The sequence below is a fragment of the Taudactylus pleione genome, unplaced genomic scaffold (genome assembly GCF_031769625.1).
Source record: "Taudactylus pleione unplaced genomic scaffold, aTauple2 ptg000265l, whole genome shotgun sequence".
In the NCBI taxonomy this organism is placed as follows: domain Eukaryota; kingdom Metazoa; phylum Chordata; class Amphibia; order Anura; family Myobatrachidae; genus Taudactylus; species Taudactylus pleione.
In genome coordinates, this window is record NW_028284667.1 from 6,450,519 (window position 1) to 6,468,091 (window position 17,573).

The following is a 17,573-nucleotide window of genomic DNA, read 5'->3' on the forward strand; positions in this document are numbered from 1 at the left end:
AAATCAGAACCTATTACATAAACCCCAATATCTTTATGGCTCTGACAATTACCCCGTGTATTTACCAGTGTAAAATCAAAACGTTGGCATTTTATTTAAATCCAAACATTAAAGTTGCAATAATATCAGATAATGTACTTAAAAAAAGAAAACTGTACACATACAGATGCACCTATACTTGTAATGGAAAAACAGCAGTTAACATATACTTCTATTTGTGCATTAACCTCACCCTATCCAGATCGCTCAGAATTAGCAAGTCAATCAGTGCCTGAATATTACCAACAAGAACGCATACCCACATGGGTTGGGTACAGGATGCCGGTGATCAAAATCCTGACATTAGCATCCTGACAGGCTTAGGATACAGACACTTGTCGGTCAGTATCCTAACCTTCCCCCTTTCCCTACCTTTATCCTCCCAGGTACCTAACCCTAACTGACCCCCTAGTGCCTAACCCTTATCTTCGGGATGCCGGCGCAGGGATTCTGAACGTCAGAATCCCTGTAGTCGGTATTATGACAGCATCCCATCCACATATAAGCACCAGCAGGGCCCGCGCAATGCAGTTGGCAGGGTAAGCAATGCAGGGTGGCGCCGGGCTGGAGAGGAGTCTTCGTGCTGCTTATTTTAAATGTAATTTATGTCTGCGGCCGCCTGGTCGAGAATGGATTTCATTGCCCGCCACCTGCCCGTCCCTGAGCTAGTTCATTCCCCTGCCTTAAGTTATAATAAGCTCCACTGCCAGCAATATCATGTAAACCGGCAGTTTACACGTGCGATGTTCGTAATGACATCACGCCACGTGCGCACACCCCTAAACCCCAATTCTGCACTTTTTTCCGCCTGCTTTCATAGGCAAATCTTTTTCGCCGATTCCAATGCACTGACTTTCTGCACCGGCGAATAGACTTTGCAATTGAATATGGGGAATACGTTTTCGCCTGGTGAAATCACATCACCGGCAAAACTTTTTTGCCGAAAACGGCTTTTCGCACCGAACTGAATATGCCCCTTAGTCATCTACTCGTTAATATCTCGAAGGCAACTAAAGTTAAGTATTGAGTAAACTTATTATAATTTCTAGCTTCTCTTCAAAACCACTGCCTAATAACTAACAGTAAATTGAATTCCTCCCATTTAGACAATCATGGTATACCATGCTTTTTCCAGTATCACAACATTTTCCTCACACAAGATGCCACCAGGCTTCCACTCCACAGTGTTATATCATCTCATCTTGGCTATTGCAAGCTCCTTCTGTCTGGCCGGCCAATGATGCCGCCATCTCCCTGGAAATAATCGCGAATGCTGCTGAAATACTGCTCTATGCATCTCATCTTTCTTTATCAGCTGCCCATCCCAGTCAATCCCTTCACTGGTTTGCCATAAACATCAGAATAAAATTAGATACCTACAAAGACTGCATAACTCCTGTCCAACCTGTATTTGTGACCACACCCATAAACACTCTCAGTAAGCCGTGCACTCCTCCTGTGATCCTCTAAGAGGCTGATAACGCCGGAATATGTGACCGTACATATTCCTTCAGCAATTCATGAATATATGCGTGCTTAGATCTTTTATTATTATTTTCATTGCAATTAAGAGTATATAGAAATGATTCAGAATATATATTAGTTGTAAGTTGCGGAGGACCGTCACGTGTCGAATGGCCTCAGGCCTAGAGATGAGGTTTACCCTCTCTCTAAAGTAGGCAGGTGTGTGTCTGAAACAACAGTTATTATTGTTTCATCTAAAAGGTATAGGTGTTATTACGGAAATAGGTATAAGTTAGAACTGTGGAAAACTATTTCTTCACTAGCAAGACAGAATCATGGGTTAGTTTAATACTAACAGACTAGAAGACAGTAGGTCTCAGATCTGTCTAAGCAAGAAGGGAGCTAATCAGAATAGCCTTGGTCTATATGCGATCACCAGTATTTTGAGAACATAGAAAGGAGATTATATATTTTAATCATAACAAAACCTATAATCAGTGAAATGTTTAGTGCGCATGAATATTGAATTAATTAATTAAATATTCGCCATTTTAGAATATATTAGTAGCAGAGAGGAAAAAAGTATAAAAGATTGATCAAAAAGGGGAGGGGGCGGTCAGTCGGGTTGAGCAGGAGAGAACATAGGTCGAGAGTGTCGCGGGGCGCTGGGTTGTAAGTATAAACATTGGCTGACTGTCACCTTGTTAGTCTATGCTGGGCATTGCAAATAATCATTTTGTTACTGTTGCTAAACTTGTTTTTTTATGTTGTAAGTCTGCTTTGACAATAATACATGTAGAATTGATTTGCTTTTTAAGTAAAGCATTGTCATTTATTTTAAAGTTGGTATTGGTGTGAATTATTCCATTTCTTCTTATATAATAAGTAAGGTTTAAAAATAATATCCAAAACACCTCGCGATATCAATCCCTTCACTGGTTTGCCATAAACATCAGAATAATATGAGATATGGTAAGAACTTACCCTTGTTATCTCTATTTCTACGAAGTCCATAGGGTTCCACAGGATACCTTGGGGGTATAGGTGTGACGTCAGTCGCTGGGCACCATAGAGTTAAGCTTTTCAGCCTCCCAGGATGCACTAGGGTCCCCCTCCTATACCCCGCCCCCGAGCCAAGGCACCTCAGTTAGTTATCAAGCCATAAGCAGGAAGAGGAGAAGGAAGAGAGAGAACAAAGATCTGGACACATTCTCACCAGAGGGAGACGGAAAACCGGTGACCAGAGCAAAGCCCATCTGCAGCACAGGTGCGACAGGGCGGGAGTCCTGTGGAACCCTATGTACTTCGTAGAAATAGAGATAACAAGGGTAAGTTCTTACCATATCTCATATTTTCTACTTCAGGGTCCATAGGGTATCCACAGGATACCTTGGGGATGTCCCAAAGCAGTATCCTTTAAGGGTGGGGACGCTCCTGTGCAGAAAGGAGAATCCGCCGCCCGAAGGAAGCATCCTGAGAGGCGAAGGTGTCAAACCTGTAATACCTCATGAAGGTATGGACAGAGGACCACATAGCAGCCTTGCAGATCTGAACTGCCGAGGCACCACGTCGAGCTGCCCACGAAGGACCCACAGACCTAGTGGAATGAGCCTTCAGAGAAGGAGGGACCGGTAGGCCTTCATGAAGATAAGCTTCAGAAATAGCCATACGGATCCAGGCTGCCAAAGTTTGCTTTGAAGCAGGCCAACCCTTTTTACGGAAGCCATAGAGGACAAACAAAGTGTCCGACTTCCTAAACGAAGAAGTGCGGTCAACATAAGTCCTTAAGGCCCGCACAACATCCAAAGAGGCCTCACCCACGGAAAAACCCGGTGAGTTAAAGGCCGGAACAACGATTTCCTCGTTAACATGAAACTGAGAAACAACTTTGGGAAGAAACTCGGGCCGAGTACGGAGCACTGCCCTGTTCCCATGAAAAACCAAGAAAGGGGGTCTACAAGAAAGAGCCCCTAACTCAGAAACACGTCTGTCCGAAGCAATGGCCAGAAGGAAAACAGTCTTAGCTGTTAGCCATTTAAGATCCACTGAGCCCAGTGGTTCAAACGGCGGTCCTTGGAGAGCCCTCAGGACCACAGCCAAATCCCAAGGCGCCACAGGTGGAACAAAGGGCGGCTGAATGCGGAGAACACCTTGCATAAAGGTGCGCACATCCGGGATTGTATCCTACGGTGAAACCAGACAGATAGGGCCAAAACCTGTACCTTCAAAGAAGCAAGGCGAAGCCCATGATCTAGTCCCGCTTGCAGGAAGGCGAGAATCCGAGACAGACGAAACTCCCGCGGTGCATAACCTCTCGGTCGACACCACTGGAAGAACGTATGCCACGTGCGATGGTATATCCTCGCGGAAGACGGTTTCCGAGCTCGTAACATGGTACGCACCACAGAGCTGGAAAACCCCCTGGGACCTCAGCATGGCCGTCTCAACAGCCACGCCGTCTCAACAGCCGAGTCAGGTCCGGGTGAAGGCAAGGACCCTGTGACAGAAGGTCCGGTCGTAGCGGCAACCGCAGAGGACTGTCCACGGACAGACCCTGAAGGTCTGAGAACCAGTGCCGTCTGGGCCACGCGGGAGCTATCAACAGGAGCGTCCCTCCTTCCTGTTTGAATTTCCGGATTACCCGTGGAAGAAGGGAGACCGGAGGGAACAGGTATGCGAACCGGAACGTCCACCGGACGGACAGAGCATCCACCAGAGACGCCCCTTCGTCTCTTGTGCGAGACCCGTACACCGGCAACTTGTTGTTGTGCCGGGACGCCAAGAGGTCGATCTCTGGAAGACCCCACCTGTCCACCAGCAGTTGAAAAACGTCCGGGTGCAGGGACCATTCCCCCGGATGAACGTCCTGGCGACTTAGAAAGTCCGCCTCCCAATTTAGCACTCCCGGGATGAAGACCGCTGATATGGCCGGAAGATTGCGCTCCGCCCAAACCAGGATCCGAGAAACCTCTACGAGAGCCGCCCGACTGCGAGTTCCTCCTTGCCTGTTTATGTAGGCCACGGTGGTAGCGTTGTCCGACTGGACCTGCACCGGGTGACCCTGGAGAAACCGATGTGCCTGCTGGAGAGCATTGAAGACCGCACGGAGTTCCAAGATATTTATTGGAAGCTCCGCTTCTGTCGGCGTCCACCTGCCGTGGAACAAGTGTGGACCCGAAACTGCTCCCCAGCCCCGAAGACTGGCGTCCATTGTCAACAGGACCCAATTTGGAACCCAGAACGGACGTCCCTTGTTGAGGTGGGTCGTCTGTAACCACCACACAAGGGACAGGCGAACCTCCGGGGTGATCACAATCGTCTGGGACTTCAGAGACTGAGGCAGCCCGTTCCACTTGGACAGGATCAGGTGCTGCAGAGGTCTGGAGTGAAACTGGGCGTATTCCACCATGTCGAACACCGACACCATGGAGCCCAGTAACCTCATCGCCGAGTGTAGGGACACCCGGCGGCTGTGCAGACAACTGCGCACCCTTGACTGTAAAGCAGAGATCTTGTCCTCGGTCACGAAGATCCTTTGCTGTCCCGAGTCCAATAAGGCTCCAAGATGCAGAATCCTCAGAGATGGGATTAGAGTGGACTTCTGCCAGTTGATTAGCCAGCCGTGCCGTTGCAGCAGTGCAATGGTCAGGTCCAAGTGGCGTAACAGGAGCTCTGGAGATCCTGCCACCAATAACAGGTCGTCCAAGTACGGCAACATGCGGACTCCCTGCAGCCGCAGAGAAGCCGCCATGACCGCCATCACCTTGGTGAAAACACGTGGTGCTGTCGCCAGGCCAAAAGGTAACGCCCGAAACTGGAAGTGGTCGCTGCGGATTGCAAACCTGAGGAACTGTTGATGGCGCAAAAGAATAGGGACATGCAGGTAAGCGTCCTGTATGTCCAATGACACCATGTAGTCCCCAGGTTCCAGCGCCAGAATGATGGACCATAGGGTCTCCATCCGAAACTTCGGGACCCGCAAAGACTTGTTGAGTGCTTTGAGGTTGAGAATCGGACGATACGACCCATTGGGTTTCTGTACCAAAAATAGATTTGAATAGAAACCCTGGCCCCTCTGGGAGAATGGAACAGGCACTATAACTCCAGCCTGGAGCATAGTGTGCAATACCTTCGGCAGGTCCGTAGCCTTGTTCCGGTCTGATGGTAGACCCGTGGTGAAGAATCGAGCCGGGGGTCTGTGCCGGAAGGAGAAGGCGCATCCGTGGGAAACCACCTCCAGAACCCAAGTGTCTGTCGTAGTGGCCGACTAACACTGGGCGAACTGCAGCAGGCGGCCTCCCACCCCCTGGGATCCCCCAAAGGGAGGCCCGGACCGTCAGGCCGCAGGCTTGTCATCTGGCTTGGGGGCCGGACGTCTGGTACTCCATGCCTGCTTCCGGGGCTTGGCCGATTTCTTAGGACCAGCCTGTCGAGGAAACGACTGTGGTTTGGGCCTGCCCTGGGCCCTAGATGACCGAAAGGACGATGGTCCAGAACCAGAAGGAGCAGCGGCCGACGGGAGACAAGCCGATTTGGCTGCCGCCAGCGTGGCCACAATCTTATACAGATCCGGACCGAAGAGAACTTCTCCGGTAAACGGCAACGCCTCCAGACCCTTTTTGGAATCTGCGTCCGCCTTCCAGGATCGCAGCCACAAGGTGCGACGAGCAGCCACCGCTGCTGAAGAAATTCTAGACACCAGAGTACTAATGTCTAGGGCCGCCTCGTTGATATAAGTGGCCGAATCACGGAGATTACCAATCAACTCCGCCTGTTCGGCCGGACAGTCGGAATCAAAAGAAGCCTCTAATGAATCCGCCCAGCGCTCCATCGCTCTGGCAACCCAGCAAATGGCCATAGCCGGTCGTGCTGCCCCCCCCCCGCAAGGGAATAAGCGGACTTCAGGCAGATCTCCACCTTGCGATTCCCACTTTGCAAAATAATTATCCGCGAACGGATAAGCCACCGCCAGGCGTCTCTGCGGCTGGTATCTTTTGCCAGGCTGTTTCCACGCCTCCTCTAAATGGTCCACCAACTGACCCGAAAGAGGAAAAACTGTGGCATCGCCCTTCACATCTTTGAAAAAGGCATACTTAGATTTAGCCGCTGGGGGAACTTCGTCCTCAATCACCAAGGCTGTGCGGACCGCCCGAATAAGTCCAGGAATATATACTTTGGACTTAGCATCAGCGTCCTTAGTATGGAGAGGTTCCTGATCGTAAGGATCCAGAATCTCCCCATCATCAGACGTCCCCTCGTCATCCTCATAAGGAGCCGACAGACGCCACCGGCCGTTTATGCGGCCGCATCAGACTCCCCTTGCAACACATCCGACAAGTGTTGTACAGAACTCGTCAGGGAGTTAACCCACGCTGGCTCCTGAGAAACCGGGAGCAGGGAAATAGGGAGACTGTGGGGTACCACCAATTGTCGTGGGAAACCCTGCATGGGTGACGACACCACTGACTGCTGGGATAAACCCATCGGTGTAAACGCGGGCTGCGGAGCTAACTGGCCCACTAAGGCTGTAAGCGCCTGAGCGAAACAAGCCCAGGGCGGCTCCTGTACCGGTGCTGTAACCGTAAGAGGCCGCGCCATGGACAAACACTGCCGGCAAAGGCCCTCCGCGCTACCCTCCCCCTCCGCTAACGGTACTTTACACGTAGTACACTGTAGGCGGAGGGGAAAATCACTTTCGGACATGATGGCACCACGTATGTGACCTCTCTCACCAATTATAACTTAAATAGGCGAGAGACCACCCTGCAGCACCGCACCGCAAGGGCTTAGCAGAAAGAACAGGGACAGTAATAAAGCTGACAGTTTAGAGAAAAGTTACAGGCAGCAGCGCTAGCACAGTCACATACAATGCAAAGAAAATCAATTCCTGCACTAACAGCTCTGATCACTCAACTACGCAGACACAGGGCCTGGTAGGACACAGCGCTGCATACACAGACCTGACCACAGCGGAGGAGAGGTATGCGGGGGGACCCAGACCACGATGCTTCCGTCCAGCGCTTCCAGCAGCGTTCACCATGCGTTCTGGAGAAGATGGCCGCCGAGGAGCAGAGAGGAGGCTGGCCTGGGGGAGGAGTGCTGCCACAGGACCAGTCGGCAGCGTGCAGAGAGGGCTGTGTGCAGCGGGGGAGGCGCCGGCTGTGAGACAGGGAAGGCGCGCTCCCCTGGCATGCATTTAACCCCTGAGACGCCGCAGCGCTACCGCTCTGCTGCGGTCCGCTGTCCCAGGGGGTAGTGGAAAGCGCAGGTTGGTCGCCTGGCTCCACGCTGCAGCCAGTCCCCAGGGAGCCCCCTGCCTGGGGACTTAGGACCATGTGACCAGCGGGGACCCACCGCGGGACCCCGCTGCTTTCCTTTGTCCCCCTTGGATCCGGCCATGGTCCGGAACATCTGGGGTCACCGCTAGCTGTGACCCCAGATGCTCACCAGCATCCCCGGATCGGTACCGGCGTTCTGGTACCGGCGGGGGTGTAGGGAAGACAGCATGGACCTCAGGACTGACTGTCCATGCTGTACATCCAGATGTGCAGCCACAGCTGCACTGAAGAACGCTTCAGGGGCTCTTCTAGCCCCCACTCCGACAGGTGCACCCGACTCCGGCCGGTCACCAAACTAAACTGAGGTGCCTTGGCTCGGGGGCGGGGTATAGGAGGGGGATCCTAGTGTATCCTGGGAGGCTGAAAAGCTTAACTCTACGGTGCCCAGCGACTGACGTCACACCTATACCCCCAAGGTATCCTGTGGATACCCTATGGACCCTGAAGTAGAAAAAATTAGATACCTACAAAGACTGCATAACTCCTGTCCAACCTGTATTTGTGACCACACCCATAAACACTCTCAGTAAGCCGTGCACTCATCCTGTGATCCTCTTATGGTAGGTACACACTACACGATATGCTCCCTGAGCGATATCGTGTAGTGTTGTCCCCGGCAGGCTGTGCTCAATGTCGTTCATGACATTAAGCACAGCTGCTGAACGATATCATTAACGAAAGTGTGTATGCACCGGCAAGTGCATACACACTTTCTGATGCGCACAGCGACGGCCATGATGCATTCGCCAGCACGGCCCTCACCAACGACATCCCTTGTCGGCCCTGCATGTAGGGCAGAAGCAGGATGTAGCCGATGACCCTCGGGAGCGCGCATCGTCAGTGACATAGTGTGTACACACTAAACGATGCGCCAGATATGTCAGTCCAATCTGCCGGATCGGACGACATGGTCTAATGCAGGGGTCTTCAAACTTGGCCCTCCAGCTGCTGTGGAACTACACATCCCAGCATGCACTGCCACCTTTTTGATATAACAGCATGCTAAAACTATGTGCAGTGCATGCTGGGATGTGTAGTTCCACAGCATCTGGAGGGCCAAGTTTGAAGACCCCTGGTCTAATGTGTACCCAGCCTTAGATTGTAAGCTCTGATTTGGGCAGAACCATCTCTTGCTCCTTTTTCATGTAATTTCAGGTAATTAGTTTGCATCAGGATCCCTCAATATACAGAGATGCACAATATGATTTATACATAAAGAAAGTTAATATGGTATTCTATGCATATGTTACATTTGGAAGAATACATTTAATGTAACAAGCTTACCTTGAGAGACAACAGCTGTGAAAAGTCCCCAATTTGGGATATGTTATTGTCCGATAGATCCAGATGCTGGAGTAGAGTGCAGCTGTTTATCTGATCAACAATCTTGTAGAAGGCAAGAAGAACATATTTGCATGTACTTTAATTAGCATATATTATGAAATACACTGCATAATGAAGTGAACTACATAATGCGCAAGATTATAGGATTCTAATACATTTCTTATATATAATTAGCAATAAATATAAGGCGTCAGTTTCACTGGCAGTAATTTATGCATGCTGCCATAGCCTCTATAAGATATGTCTGTAATCTGCTCCCCACTACTGCCTCATGCCTGCTGGTAACCATAACACACCTCATCATGCAAATAACATTACACCAACAGGCACTAACTAAAGAAAAATCACAAAATTACCTTTATATTGTTTCCTGCAAGATTTAGCCATTCCAAATGCACCAAGTCTTTGAGTCCTTCCACATATCCTATACTATTATGTGGCAGATTTAGCACTCGAAGATGGATCAGTTTTGAAACACCCATCATTCGAACAAGCCGATTGTTGGCGACAGATAGCTGACAAGATGCAGACACAAGACAGAAGTGTAGGTTACACAGCAACTAATACATCATACAGCAAAATTCAGGCAACACCTGCTTTTGTAACACTGTTCATTGATGGTAACTTTGATGTGGCTACTATGCTCATACACTAGCACTCTGGTAGGTGAAAGTGCTGTGTCTTTACAATGTCCTTTCATGGTAAGAATAGTTAGGTCAATGCTCCACATGTCTACACAGAACACATGTAGACATGACAGAATGTAGACCTAACATTGGTCCAGCGGATACTTACCTGATCCCAGCAACAGTAGTGTTTCCTTCTGTGTCACATGTCGACATTGTGAACATGCCGACATTGTGAGGATGTCGACCTGGTGCCTGTCTACATGTTGAAATTCCCAATTCGACATTATAAAAAAGTCGACCAAATGATTAGATACCATATATAAAGGCTAACACTGCTCCTCACGTCTATAGGGGGAATTAAAGTGTGTTGCACGCTGGTGACCACGAGATGGCGCCCAAATGCAGCAATTCAGTTGTTGCTCCATTCGGGCATGCACAGTTGCCAGCGCTGACATTTCTACTCGCAGCCCCAGCTCTGGCGAGCAGAAATTACCGAAAAGTGACCCGTTTCAGTGCTCAAATAGGACTTTTTGCGGGCACATCAATGTCCTGTCATTTTGACGGGCTGCTAACTAGTTATATTTCAACAAGAAAGGGGAATGGACTACAACTACACAGTGTAGAAAAAGCTGAAAAGCCCTATAATTAGCAAACAAAGGAGCTATCACAAGTTAGAGAGAAGCTTGCACATACATATTAATAAAATAGTCTGGGTTTTTTAATAGTAAATACCATTAACCGCTAGTATAGCATACTGAAAATACATAGGATTTGGTCACCCTAAATGGGAAGGGGGCAGCAGTTATTTACTTACCTGCGTAAGATTTTTGCATTTTTCTAGGTGTTCCAATTTGATTATCTGATTTTTGTCCAAAATTAGCGTTTGAGTATCTGTGCCACACGGTATGGCGGCGGTCAGTTTCTGAAGACCCTGTCCAGACAGATCCACTACATTGACTAAAATAAAAGGAACATACAGATTTATGTAGTTTAATAGTAAAACAATATGACAATATTTAAACTGGTTGAATAAATTGCAAGTATAGGCGATGGAACTTCTAATCATACTTTGTTTCCTGTTCCTTATCACAAGCACCACATTCATAGAGTTATCTCTGTCCCTCACCATGTATAATGGATAGCTCAGTTATATATCTTTTTAATGGTCATAACCATCTTCTAATCCTCTTCCAAGAACATGCATGCTTACCCACTACAGCATATTATTATCTTTATTGCTCCAACCCTCCTCCTACTTATGTTGTTTTATCCCCAAGGGTACATTTTATATTGATACATGTCAGTTCACAAATAGGGGATGTGGTCAATATATCGAGCGGGGGGGGGGGGGGGTTCCGGTGCTCAAGAATGCCAATGCTGGTGACCTGATACTTGCCGGCATCGGTACCCCGTAGGAATGTAGGTGGGTTGGGGGCGGCGGGGGGTGAGGTTCATGTTAGGCACTAGGGGGAAGGTTAGAATGCTGAACGGCAAGCTTTGGTATTCTAACCCAAGCACCGGCATCCCATACCCATCCCCTCAAATAGAGCTCTATCTAGTAATGGAAAGCAATCCCCCCACCCAAATCAGAAAATAAGGGTTTCTGCATATTCCAAAATTTAGAGAGTCACGTTTTAAATCTACCAAAACACATGTGAATATGGCACTGCGCTGGCACTGGCAACGGAAGTAGCACTTGGTAAAAATAAGTCACTAGTCTGTCACTTATAGCCACTGATAGCAGGGCCGTTTTTAAATGTATCAAAACAAGAAGGATCTACAAATTTATTGACAAGGCACTATATTTATTATGGTTTATTTATATAGCGCCAATCACATTGCACCGTGCTGTACACACAACGTATCATCACCCAAAACAGTCCATTCCATACACACAGACTATGACCCCAGGCCCTGATTCAGAGCCGGACGCTCTGACAAAGCGCTCGCTCTGAATCAGGGCCGTCCCTGCTCCTTTTTGGAGCGGCCTCCTGGCCGCTCACATAGTTGTGGGTGACCACCCACAGCTATAGCGAGCGGCCAAAATGATGGGTGCGATGGTCAAGACCATCGCGTCCATCGGGCTTACGACGAGACCCTGTGGTAGGGTCTCGCTGCCGCAAGCCCAGGAGTGATTTTGGCTCTATCAGAGCCAAAAGCACTCCCACTGACATCACTAGTGATGTCAGTGGGGCCAGACCCAGACGGTAGGCGTTCCATGGGAACGCCTCCGTCTGGGCAGCCACGCCCCCGGCACGCCCACCAAAGGGGGCGTGCTGTCAATCACCATCGACAGCACGCCCCCTTTGGTGCGAGACCCTTAACGACAGCTTGGCCGTCGTTATTCGGGTCTCGTGCATGCGCACTTGGGCACCATCGACCAGCTTGCGAGCGCTCAGCACTAGCAAGCGGGTCTGAATTAGGCCCCCAGTTTGTTTACCCTCACACCTCCATGGGGGCGATGTGGCACTGCAAATAGCATCCATCCATTTAAATCCCCTCCTCCTCCACTGTAACGTGTCCTGTATGAAAGGAGCTTGGTGAACAGAAATTCCTGATTTATATATTTACAGAATTTTATTATAATGTACATTATTTGCTCTGTATGATAAATACTTAAAAACAAATGTTAACCTAAGCTTAGTGAATAACTAAAATACAGTGCTGCTGATGTATCTAATGGGCACATCCCCGGGGATGAATCTTACTAAAGGTGCCTACACACTTGGCGATTATTTACACGATCTGGCCGATTCCGACGCATTAGAATGACAGATCGTGTAAAAAAAAAAAAAATGCCCAAATCGTGAGTCCCCACTCACGATCATGATGCGAGTCCCCGCTGGTCGCACATTGCATCGTCAGATCTGCCGTACTGTAGGGCAGATTTGCGCACTAGAAGTCTGAATGCAGGAGAGATCATTTGAAGAATGGACACCAAGGGCGGTATTCAATTGTTTTCGTGGTCCGGATCTCCCGTCTAAAGTGACGGGAGGTCGCAAGCCGCTATTCAATTGTTCCTGCTTTTCGCGCCCAAAGTGGTCGCGTTTAGCCACGTAAATCAGCTTCCCCCGACCAAAGTGCTGGGCGCAATCGCGAAAAGTGTCATTTGGGTACCCAAAAAGGTCACTTTTCTCCCATTTCAGTTCGCACCCCACTGGGGCAGTGAGCTGAAATGGAGCGCTGGCAGCGAATCGCGCCCGACAGCATCAACAATTGAATAGCTCCGTCGGGCGTGAAGGGGGCTGAAAACAATTGAATTCCGCCCCAAATCGTGTGCAGAGCTGCCGGGGGGAGAATAGGAGCGTACACACTAGACGATATGCTCCCTGAGCGATATCGTCTAGTGTGTTCCCGGCAGGGTGTGCTCAATGTCGTTCATGGCATTGAGCAAACCCACTGAGCGCTATCATTAACGATATCGTTCAGCACCGTGCTCTCTCCCCCATTCCCCAACATGCAGCAACATAACGACATCGTCAGGTTGGCCTGCATGTTTACTTGATGAACGATAATGGCGAACGACCCGCGGGAACGAGCGTCATCGTTAATCTTTTTGATGTTAAAAAAAAATGGACGATAATGATATATATCGTTCAGTCGTCCACTTTAATTGCCCAGTGTGTAAGCTCCTATTCAAGGGAAATCGTGCACGATGTCAGATTGTCAGCAAGTCGGTAAGTGTGTAGGCACCATTACATTCACCTGTTAAGGTAAGTTGACAACTATGGGATATAACATAGTGGAAGACATGGGAAAAACAGAATAATATAATACATTTCACATATCAAACAGAAATACATCTGTAGATATCAGATTGTTTTCCTCAAATGAGCTGCTACCTCCATCTGTCAGTTAAACCGTCACCAACCAGCGGTGACTGACGGGAAATGGAGTCCCCAGGCACAGGAACAGCATGCAGGTACGGATGATAAGACTACAACTCCCAGAAGCCCCCGTGGTAGCGCCAAGGCCGCTATTGTCCGCGCGTAGCCCAAGTAAGACACAAATTCAGTAACAACAGCGCCGCAGCGCTGCTCTCCAGGACCCAGCAAGGAGGGATCACGCGAAGTGTAACACGATGGAGTACAGCGCTCTTACCTGGACCGCTTATGGACTGTGCTGAGGCTGCTATGACCTCCTCCCCCGCCATGTCCGACTCACCAAAGCTTCTCAGCTCCCCGGCAACCGAGTAGTAGCCAATACCTCACTTCCGGAAGCACAAAGCACGCATGCGCACTATGTTACTACTGCTGGAACGGTGACTGCCATCTTGTGGAAGTACAGAGAATTGTAATTATGTAACCCAACCAAACAATACAATGTACTACAGCAATTTACTAATAATTTTGTTGATACCCTTCCACGGAAAAAAGGAGAACCCATACTTTCCTTTGAATCATACTTTTGATTTGTTTTCTTCAACAGAATTTTTACTAATACAAATGACAATGACTATGACAAAATTGATAGGACCCTTAATCTAATATCTTGCTGCACAACCTTTAGAGGCAATCACTGCAATCAAGCGATTTCTGTAGCTCTCAACGAGACCTGCAACTGTCAACAGGTAGCGTGGGGGCAAACTGCTCCAGCTGATTCAGGTTTAATGGGCGTCTTCTACAGACTGCACGTTTCAGCTTTTGCAATAGAGGTTTGATAGGCTTCAGATCAGGGCTCATAGAAGACCACTTCAGAATAGCCCAATGTTTTGTACTTATCCATTCTTAAGTACTTTTAGCTGTGTTTTGGGTCATTATTCTGTTGGAGGACCAAAGACCTATGACTGAGACAGAGCTTTCTGACACCGGACAGTATGTTTCGCTTCAGAATGCCTTGGTAGTCTTGATATTTAATTAATCCCTACACATATTCAAGGCAACTCATGCCAGATGTAGCAAGGCAGCACCAAAACATAACTGAGCCTTCTCCAGGTTTCATAGTAGGCATTGTATTCTTTTCATCCGTGAACATAGAGCTGATGTGACTTGCCAAAAAGGATCTAGTTTTGACTCATCTGTCAAAAGGACATTCTCCCAGAAACCTTGTGGCTTGTCAATATGCATTGTAGAACATTTCAGTTTGATTATTGGGTTTTTTTTTTTTTTTCAAAGTGGAGTCCTCCTGGGTCTTCTTCCACGGAGCCACTGTATCTCAAAAAGCATTGGATGGAGCAATTATACGCTGATGTTATCGTGACCTTGGAGTTCAGCTTCTTTTCCTTGGCTCTTTTTCAACCATTATCAGTATCCTTCTGTTTAATCTGGGGTCGATGTTAATCTTGTGGCCTCGTCCAGTCAGGATATCTACAGTCCCATAGGCTTTAAACTTCTTAATAATATCAGCAACTGTAATAATAAGAACATCAGGCTGCTTGGGCTGGTTTTATAACCTCTACCTATAACCTGCTTGTCTATAACTTTTTTTCTGATCTCCTCAGACTCTCTCCTTTGCTCTCTCTGGTCCTTGTTCAGAGCAGGGCATACAATGATAACAAACAGCAGAGTGACTACCTTTTTCTTAAATAGTCTGATGACTGATTAAAGACATGTGTGAGGCTAATTCAAGAAAGTAATTAGTTTAGTATTTATTATCTTTTCTAATGGGCACAAACACTTCTGTCGAGGCCATTTGAGAATATCGTTGTAGAATAAGCAAAGATTTATCGATTTTCAGTATCTTTGCTTGAGTCTATGACATAGCAAAATATGCAGGTGGTATAAATGGGACAACATCGTTTTCAGGAGGAATGAAGCATTGTTTCAATGAGCTGTAAAGATACCAAAAAAATTGTTGATGTCTGTACATAGTTTGTGCTTGCACCATGGTAATAGTAAGCTTTACTGACTTAAAATACACCACACTCCAATCAAGGGATTTAAAATCAAACTTCCTATACCCATACCTCGCAACATGACCCTCTCCAGGAGGGACAAAATGCTCTGTTCCTTGACTTCCCTGGTATCACCAATGTTAGCCATAATGCCACCAACGTGTATTAACCCCTGCCCCACCAATGTACCCAATGCAGTCCATATATATATATATATATATATATATATATTCCCCCCCTTTATGTGTACATTTGTGCAACCTGAATAACATGTATTGGATCTGCATGTGTTAAAGTATAGAACTCAGGTGCTCCGTGTTTCATATACACAGTATGATGTGGTCAGGTGACCTGCCGCTTTGGATCATATCAAAAGGGCTTTTTAAAGTTAGCGACCTATTTAGGTTTGATAACTAAGATGTTTTAGGCATTTTAAATATAATCAACAAGACAAAAAGAAAATTATATATAACACCAGCACTCCAATGAATCAGGAGTGCAGCTCAAGAAATTGTGACCTACACACGTCACCAAATTAGCATGAAAAGGCTATTGAGCTGAAACGCGTTGATCACCTGTGCGAGCTTGCCGCTACCTGGAACCTTTGAAGGGACCTGTCACCAAACAGGGAAAGGTGAACTGCGTTTAGGGTAACATATAACCCCTATTGCTTTTACACTGTGCCTTTCTGAAAGGTTTATTGTGGTCTGCTGCCATTTTACTTTGATTATATGCATCTATTTTTAACGTGAAATAGATTTCACAATACTTCACTATGGGTTATCCCTTGTTTTGATTTGTTTGGAGGTGCTGTTTGACACTGAAAGGGTTGTATACTAGTGTGTTGAAAAAGGACTTTTTCATGTTTTCTTTTGGAGGAAAGTGTACAAACAAGAATACTCCATCAAAAGAATCTACAAACGTTATTTAAGAGATCAGTTGGACTATTTTTTTTTTTTTGGACTGCTTTTTAAGTAATTGAGTTAATTTACTTCAGAGGAGGAGCGTTCAAGTGTGTATATTCTTCTTTTCATTTCAAATATAATATTTCACATGAATAAAGTTATTTTGAATAAAACTTTACTGTCTGTTAACACCTGGGAACGTGGGAGGTGACATCACCCCTATAAATTTTATCGAAAGCGGACAAGATGGCGCCGCGGATACGAGTGCCGTGTGTACCTGTGAAAAGGGTAAGATTGTCTTATTTCTTATGGAATTGTTCTAAACTGTAGGGGAATACTAATATTGTATACATCTTTTTAGTCACTCTACTTGATAAAGACGCCGGCGAGCATCGAAACGCGTTGTGAGTGACAGTGGGGATATATTCCATGCTGGCAGGGCCAGCCATTTACACCCCATTTCGAGCACCCGGGTTCTATACCATCTGGAGAGTGTATTAATCTGGCTTGTTACCATCTGGTATGGATATATTATTTCCCACTTTTTAATCTACATGTTCAAACATAATTAAAAAGGTGATTTCTATCCACATCTTCAGTTTTTTCGTTTTACATATATCTGATGTATGGGAAGTTAAACGGTGTATGAAGAAAGAAACCTTTATGAGTCTGCAATATGCTTGATTGATGTAAGCCTACAGTAAGCATCATTCTATATACCTCTGTTCGATATGCACAAGGGTGTATATATGAATTTCTGCATTCCATCACTGAGCACATCTTTGGGATCTGGCGGACTATCCCTATAGCTATTTGCACATAACAACTGTAATAGTTGTGTAATATATTATATTCCATTTGTTTTTCATCATGAAATTCTACGATGGAATTCTGAGAGAATAAGACAGCTACGCTGAGACATCCCAGCTGCATTTATTAGAACTATTCTTTTATCTTGGATACAAACTTCTGAGCGCTTATGAGGTTTTTTCTTTTCTATCTTTTTTATTATAAAGCTCAG

The 17,573-nt window shown here is 47.0% G+C and overlaps 1 protein-coding gene across 2 annotated transcripts in view; it reads right to left on the reverse strand.

Annotated features, from left to right (window-relative positions):
* Positions 1-14,610, reverse strand: part of CEP97 (centrosomal protein 97) — a 47,501-nt gene extending 32,891 nt beyond the window's left edge. The window contains exons 1-4 of one of the 2 annotated variants that reach the window (XM_088481119.1): positions 14,550-14,610; positions 10,629-10,771; positions 9,542-9,700; positions 9,126-9,227 (exon numbers count right to left, since the gene is read on the reverse strand). In XM_088481119.1, coding sequence (XP_088337245.1) covers positions 9,126-9,227; positions 9,542-9,700; positions 10,629-10,771; positions 14,550-14,571 — 426 coding nt within the window. In that variant the 5' untranslated portion in view covers positions 14,572-14,610. Of the gene's footprint in view, positions 1-9,125; positions 9,228-9,541; positions 9,701-10,628; positions 10,772-13,915; positions 13,992-14,549 lie in introns of those variants that run through there. The other variant, XM_088481118.1, reaches the window with a different exon arrangement.
* Between the last annotated feature and the right edge of the window lie 2,963 nt (positions 14,611-17,573).